At 37.0% G+C, this 7,553-nt stretch overlaps 1 protein-coding gene across 1 annotated transcript; it reads right to left on the bottom strand.

Annotated features, from left to right (window-relative positions):
• Positions 1-336: 336 nt before the first annotated feature.
• LOC134586107 (interleukin-17A-like) lies at positions 337-2,826 on the bottom strand. Its single transcript, XM_063441617.1, has 3 exons — positions 2,800-2,826; positions 1,525-1,733; positions 337-574 (listed from the first exon to the last, which is right to left on the bottom strand). The coding sequence occupies exons 1-3, from the start codon at positions 2,824-2,826 to the stop codon at positions 337-339; spliced, it is 474 nt and encodes a 157-aa protein (XP_063297687.1).
• Between the last annotated feature and the right edge of the window lie 4,727 nt (positions 2,827-7,553).

Genomic DNA, 7,553 nt, shown 5'->3' with positions numbered 1-7,553 from the left:
CTCTCCATGCATAATCCTGGCCAACACAACAAACATACTATCGACATTTTGTTGTCCTTATTGCATTATTTTATTAGATGTTTCAAAAATGTTGTAACAAATATAAATAAACATGTGAAGATAATATTAACTGAGAACATTACATCCTTTAAATACATAATAATAATGATAACAACAAATAACAATACATTTTATAATGCAACATGCATTATTACAATTTACACTTCCTAAGTGTTACATTTACAATGCATTTCTTCAACGCATCTAAGTTAACTGGGAAATATTCCGATTTTACTTATAAGGATTTCTCTGGTGACTCCAGGGAGAGTTGGTTCCTTACATTAGGTGTTGGATGATAGGCCGGACACAGGTACAGCCCACAGTAATCAACTTCTTCTGCAGTCTGTAGGTCGGTTTACAGTCTTTCATTTCTCGATACAGGACCAGGATCTCCTGTCTGATCTCAACGGAATTCCCGCTATCCATCAATTCACCATCAGCATCCACACACCGCTGATGGCGGCATTTAGCAATAGCAATTCTTGAAGGATATCTGTTAGGCTCTTCATCAATGCTAATGGAGAGCAAAAAAAAGAGACTGTAAATAAAATACCATATATCTGGTAATGTTAAATAAGCAGAATATGACATCTCTTCGGATGGGAACTCAACTTTTTTATGTGTTTTATGAAGAATTAAGAAATGTCTTCTAAAATCAGTCTGTAGTTCAAGTAGTTTTACAAAGTGGGGAAACTACAAAATGTATTTACTAAACACTGAATTACTGTCAATTAAAAAACATTTTTGAAAGTTTAGGTAATATATCTAATGTGTCGCTTTAGCCAAGTTGGAATTATTTTTCAAAATCAGTCATTTTGGCCTAATTCTACGATTTAGTTTTATTTAGTAACTTGCAATTCGGTGTTTAGTGGAAAACTAAACAAACCAGAAGCTGCCTTCATCACACTCTATAATATATATAAATAACATTCAAATTAAAACATCCAGGGGTTCATCATGTAATTCTTGCAAGATACAACTTCTTTTAGAAATAGATTTATAATGTAACTGCCTTAAGATCATTTAACACATCACATGACCTTTGTTTTATATGATATATCTTTGATTTTCGAAATCATGTTTCTCTGTATAATAAATCCATTTTAAATCGTGACTTTTTGTTATTTGTTTAGCTGGGGGTGTATGGAGACAACGCGATTATTTAATAATAAACCGGTAGATATCAATGTGATCAATTGGTAGGCATTATTGCAAACTAATAAACTATTGTAACTACCCATTCGAGGCTGTGTGTGACTGCATGTACGCTGATCATTGTGGACCTTTCAAAATACTGTTATTTGTATAATAATAATTTATAAAGATGGCAGATAATACAATTCAGAATGATGGAAATAAAGAAAAAAAAATATTAAATACAGTATATTCTAGTAGATTTCATATGATCTGATCAAGACAGAGTCTATTGTTTGATCCCGGTTGGAGAATGTAGTTAACCCTTACCTGTAATCCCAAGGGGACAGAGATCGCCTCCTCACATCAGGACCCGCTGGCATTGATTGGCCGGTGATGTTTAATGAGACACTAATCACTGATGGGAACTTTGAGTCTCTTGTAAGTTGACATCTTTTGTTGAGATGATTTAAGTCCAGACCTTGTGCCGAATCCAACATGATGACTCCAAGAGTAAGTACCAGCAATGTGAGAGGGAACTGGGAAACAGAACAGCAAAATGCATTATAGCTTTTATTTTTCTCTTTATAAGATTCTAAGAATAATCAATATGTTTTTGGCTTATAACAATGCTTACTTTAAAGGGACACTATAGTCACGAAATAACTACAGCTTAATGTAGTTGTTCTGGCGAGTATAATCATTGCCTTCAGTCATTTTAATGCAAACACTGCCTTTTTTAGAGAAAAGGCAGTGTTTACGTTGCCCCTAGGGACACCTCCAAGTGGCCACTCCTCAGATGGCCACTGGAGGTGCTTCCTGGCTCAGTGCTGCACAGTAGGCAGCTCTGCCGTTCAGCGTCCCCATGAATTTTCCTCATAGAGATGCATTGATTCAATGCATCTCTATGAGGAGGTGCTGATTGGCCAAAACGTACCTGCAAGGCACTGGAATTAAAGTGAGTTTTTCATGCTTTTAAGAGGGGTAAGGGGGAGGGCAAGCCATTGTCTATTTCCTATTATTGATAGAAACATTACTTATTTATTCCTCTAATTAATATTGTTGGGTAAGCTTTTCAAATGATTTAATATTTTTGGATAAACGTTCAAAATTATTTAATATTATCAAAAATATAGATATTGATATACTGAATTGATATACATTTTATATATAATATATTTTTTTAGATTTTTTAATATGTTGAAAAAAAAAACATTTAACAATTTTATCTAAAAATATGAAATCTATTTGAGAGCTTATCCAGCAAAGTGAAATTGAAGCCAATGTATGCTATGTTACCTTTCTTAAAGTGCCTCATATCAAACATCTACTAACCGCACACTAAAAACAAAGCAATAAAAAAGCTCAGCTAATAAAATCAGCTCAAACATTTTCCAATGTTTCCTACAAACATTATTAATCAATCAATAAGTTTTTGTATGTTCAAAATGAGTAATGTTTCAGTATTAAAAAGTAAATGAAAGCAAACCACAAACCCAGATAGAACTCTTCGAGCACGCTTAGTTAATGCATATGTAAGTCTTGTAACATGCATTTAGTGCCGTGTCTAACAACTAAAATACATTGATTCCATAGAACACTCACCATGAAAGGTGTCTTCTTGCTGTCCATAGTATTCAAGTAGCTTCTTCTGCTCTTCAATGTGAAAGGATGGACTTCAAGTCACTTCTTTGAACTGTGCATATTCAGACCCAGACATTTTATAGAGGGACATCACGCACTGGTTTTAATTTCCAGGACTTCAATCTGTATGTGGTTTCATTTCAAGTAGTAGTTTCCTCTGTCGTGTGTGTGTGTGTGTGGTTTTTTTTTGTTTTTTTTTGTGTAAAATTATGTCACATCATTCTGCAAAGGAAAGGAAAGTCTGATGTTATAAATCACGTAGTGTTACTCTTCCTGTACCTGGAGTGGAACCTGCAAATTAATCATTAACCAAAAACAGTCACGTTCTACAATCACTGAAAGTCGGTCAGAAATTTGCATGCATATCTATTCTACCTGAGCAAAGAATGAGGCTGAGGTTTTTATGTCTGTGAATTTTCCTGAGCCGACCTAGCAATAAATTAGCTTTGATGTTAAATATAGACATATATATACGGATCTAGATGGAATAAATAGTGCACTGATAGATAATAAAAATCCAGAGCATAAGAAGGGAAATCTGGTGTGTAATATGACTACTGCTTCCATGTAAAGAAATTTACAAAGTGTACACTCAACCATTCCAATCTTATAAGCAGGCAAATCAAATACATTCCACAGTTTGGATATAAATCCACTATTTAACATTATTGGCAGATATTATGGGATTTAGAAGATCACTACAATGTTATTTCTATAGGCAAACCTCACAGTAGCAAGACTTCTACTTGCTACAAGGCTTGCACTTTGGATAAGTTGGTTTCCAAGCAGTGCTGTATCTTTAACGAGGCTAACAAGGCACTTTTAGGAAAGCGGCAAAAACAGGTGGCCACCCAAGCGCCCTGGCAGATGCCCTGTTAGCCTCTTTCATGGAGGACCAAAGAGCTGACCAACTGGCCACCCCAGGTCTCCCCTCTCCTAATAATAATCAGTGTGTACTACAAACAAGAATGGTACTTAGGATATAAGTAATCTATAACAAATCCCCTATACCATCTAACAGAAACCCAGAAAGGCACTCATAAAAAAGCATAAAAACACGATAAAATACAGCATACACGTTTTGGCTATCGGAAGAGCCTTCTTACAGTGCACTTTGTGGCGACGATTTGGTGAACTAGAGAAATGACTGCCTGTCATTTTGGAGTCAAGAAAATGTTTTCCAAATTTCTGGCAAAATTAAAAATAATACCAAGTGGAGTTTTTTGTTTCTTTTAGATTAAAAGCAGTATCACAGATATCTGGAAAGTTGAAATGCATGTACTTGAGTCTTTTTCTCTATATGTCTGTAACTATGTCACAGTTCCACATGCTAGTATGTGATTAGTCTATAATGTTAATGGTAGGCATATTTTTACAGTGAGAGGCAGAATAATAAAGTTGGCCACCAGGCTTCCACACATCTCAGAAGGGATTTTGTCCCACTCCTCTTTGCAGATAATCTCCAACTCATTAAGGGTTCGAGAACAACGTTTGGCGACTTAAACCTTCAGCTCCCTCCACAGATTATCTATGGGATTAAGGTCTGGAGACTGGCTAGGCCACTCCAGGACCTTAATGTGCTTCATCTTGAGCCACTCCTTTATAGCCATCAGCAGCATGCCCCCACCCTTTGTACAGCCCTGTCATGCTGGAATACCCATCCATGAAACCTTTTTTTAATGCCCTGGCTGAGGGAAGGTGGTTCTCACCCAAGATTTGATGGTACACTTCAGACGGGCCTGTACATGTGCTTTCTTGAGCAGTAAGACCTTGGGGGTGCTGCAGAATTTCAGTCCTTCACAGCATAGTGTGCTACCAATAGGGATGTGCATGGGCAAAAAATTTGGTTCGGTTCAGAAATTCGGGTAAGTAAAAAAATTAATCTGCTTCGGCAATTCAGGCAATGGCATTTGGTTCCGTTTGGCACTTCCGAACTACTGAGCTTCAGCAATTCGGAACTTCGGTAATTCGGCACTTCAAAACTTTGTAAGCATCCGAATGCCTGAATTGCACATGTCTAGTAAGTGGTTGTGGTGGCAATCCGGGCACTGGGAGCCCTATAGATGTGTAAGTGGTTGTGGTGGCAGTCCTGGCACTGGTTGGCGGGAGTCCTATAGATGTGTAAGTGGTTGTGGTGGCAGTCCGGGCACTAGGAGGTGGGAGCCCTATAGATGTGTAAGTGGTTGTGGTGGCAGTCCGGGCACTGGGAGGCGGGAGCACTATAGATGTGTAAGTGGTTGTGGTGGCAGTCCGGGCACTTTAGGTGGGAGCCCAATATATGTGTAAGTAGTTGAGGTGGCAGTCCGGGAACCCTATAGATGTGTATTAGATAGGGCTCCCAGTGCCCGGACTGCCACCACAACCACTTACACATCTATAGGGCTCCCGCCTCCCAGTGCCTAGACTGCCACCACAACCACTTATACATCTATAGGGCTCCGAGTGCCAGGACCGCCACCACAACCACTTGCACATCTATAGGGCCAAGGTGCCAGGAATTAGCTTACTGGTCAAGATTCCTGTCATCATTCACGTAATTTTCTCTCCCTCTCTCTTGTTTTGCCACTTTTCAGAAATCCGAAGCACTTCGGAACTTCGGCAATTCGGAAATTCTGAAATTTGGAACTTCGACAATTCGGTTCTGCACTTCCGAACTACCGAACTTCAGCAAACTTAACAAAAAAAAGAATAAAACCCCTATTCAGAGGTAATAAGTGATACAATTCTATGCATAAATACAAAGCAGCTCAAACACATAAAGTGGAATACCCTTATTTCCACAATAAATGAACAATATATAAAGATGTTTTATAAAATACACCAACTAGTGGAGCGCTTATACAAATAAAAGTGATAGAGGGGTTCACTTACCCCAACAATTTAGTGTGGTCTTAAATTCAAGAATATGCTTGTGAACATACAAAGAAGGGAACAAAGAGATAGAAAACATATAGTGTAGATGGTTTTGATGATAATGAGTGCTAAAAGTAAAAAACTAGAACCACTCACATGGTCTGGAGCCTATATAATATTGGCTCCGTAACGTAAGCCTTTGTGCTCTTTGGGCAGCAACACACCCTTCCTCTGAGATGTACCTCCAAAGCAACACAGGAAACAAAAGGAGAAAGAAATCCAATGGGTGGTATTTGTGCAAACTGGCAGAAAATATTTAGGTGGTAAATGTTATGCTCACCTTGTTTAGAGCCTTAAATTTCTGTCTCTGAGGGTAATCAGCAATGTAAAGGGATGGCACTTCCCTACAGAAATTCCCAGAGGCTTCAAGGACTTCAGTGGTTATAAAAAATGTTTAATGATTCCAAATAAAAAGTAATAAATTAAAAACTAGAAATTTGAAATATAAAAACTAAATAAAAGTCCAAATCAGCCACTCTATTTTAGTATAATGTATTCTTCTTTGACTCCAAAAAATAGACAAAACATAAAAACACACTTTTTATATTTTAATTTGATATTACCAAAGTACATACTTCCTCTTGTATAAATAGAAAAATGGAATTAGAATAATTTATACACACACCCATTTTATTTTTTAAATTGATTTTAAAGTATGTATGCATATTTCTAATTTATCACGTATACATTTTATTTTTCTTACATATATGTCCGCGTGTGCATGTGATTGCATATTTTATTTGACATTTATTATTCCACACAAATAATCTAAATACATAATATCTTAAAAATAGTTAATTTGGTCCATCAAGGGTCATATTAAATATTCATAAATGTGTAAAAAATATTTTCCATAAATAAGATGATAGATGATGTAAGATATTCATATTCAATTGTATTTTTTTTTTAACTAATGTGAAGATAGCTATCATGATGATATTGTTTGTTTTAAATCTTTATTTTATTTTGCACTACATCTTTAATTAATACTATGCATATTTTATGTGTGTTATAATCTTTCTGTACTTTTTCACTGTACTTTTTCACAATTCATTGTGGTCAAAATAACCACTTGTAAGTGTTAATTACAATTAAAGGTCACACTCAGCACTATGACATCTGCACCCACATGGATAAAGCTGAACAACTACACATTATCAAGTGCAAATCAAGCATTAATTTGTTCAAGTTTGGACAACAATGATAGGCTGAGAGCAGTAGACTACCCTCATCTCCACTATGCCTGCAAAGGAGACTTGCTATAGGTACCAGGCAATGGTACATTTTTGTCATAAGGGGTCATGGTGTCTGGAGTCTGTATGTGCAGTTTTTTACACTATGAAATTCTGCACAAAAAGTGTTTAATTCCTCTGCTACACCTCTCACTGCGTCAATGGGGCGTCATGAGCCAAAAAAAAAAAAAACAGAACAAGAGTTCCAAGCTGGCTAATGTGAATTCTGTGCATATTTGGCATCTGTGGTCAGCATGCTGGCGACAGATAGCCATTGGCAGCATGCCCCCACTCTCCGTACCACCCATGTCTTCCGCTTAGCCTGTCCTCCTCCTCCATCCCTCTCCAACTGGTAGTCAGTGGAGGAGAATTGGCCTAAAGGGAAAACCAGACTTTGGTACTGGAACAGATTCACTTTTAAGATTTTTGTTTCTTTTTTTGTGGGGACAGTATAGGGAGGGCTACCCAGACCATAAACAGTGTTTTCTTATAGCACAGTTTGCTTGGTTGGAGTAATAATTTAAGAGGTTATGGTAGACTGCCCATTTTAATGATCGTTACAAGTGCACA

The sequence above is a fragment of the Pelobates fuscus genome, chromosome 2 (assembly GCF_036172605.1).
Source record: "Pelobates fuscus isolate aPelFus1 chromosome 2, aPelFus1.pri, whole genome shotgun sequence".
NCBI lineage: Eukaryota > Metazoa > Chordata > Amphibia > Anura > Pelobatidae > Pelobates > Pelobates fuscus.
Note: the sequence above shows the minus strand (reverse complement) of the source record. Positions and strands in the feature narration are given on the sequence as shown.

Excerpts from the sequence above, each read along its gene's own strand:
- LOC134586107 (XM_063441617.1), bottom strand. The coding sequence starts at position 2,826 with ATGGACAGCAAGAAGACACCTTTCATG. Across the intron at positions 1,734-2,799 it reads GCAAGAAGACACCTTTCATG|TTCCCTCTCACATTGCTGGT; the intron begins GTGAGTGTTCTA and ends TCTGTTTCCCAG. Across the intron at positions 575-1,524 it reads CTGTCCCCTTGGGATTACAG|CATTGATGAAGAGCCTAACA; the intron begins GTAAGGGTTAAC and ends GCTCTCCATTAG.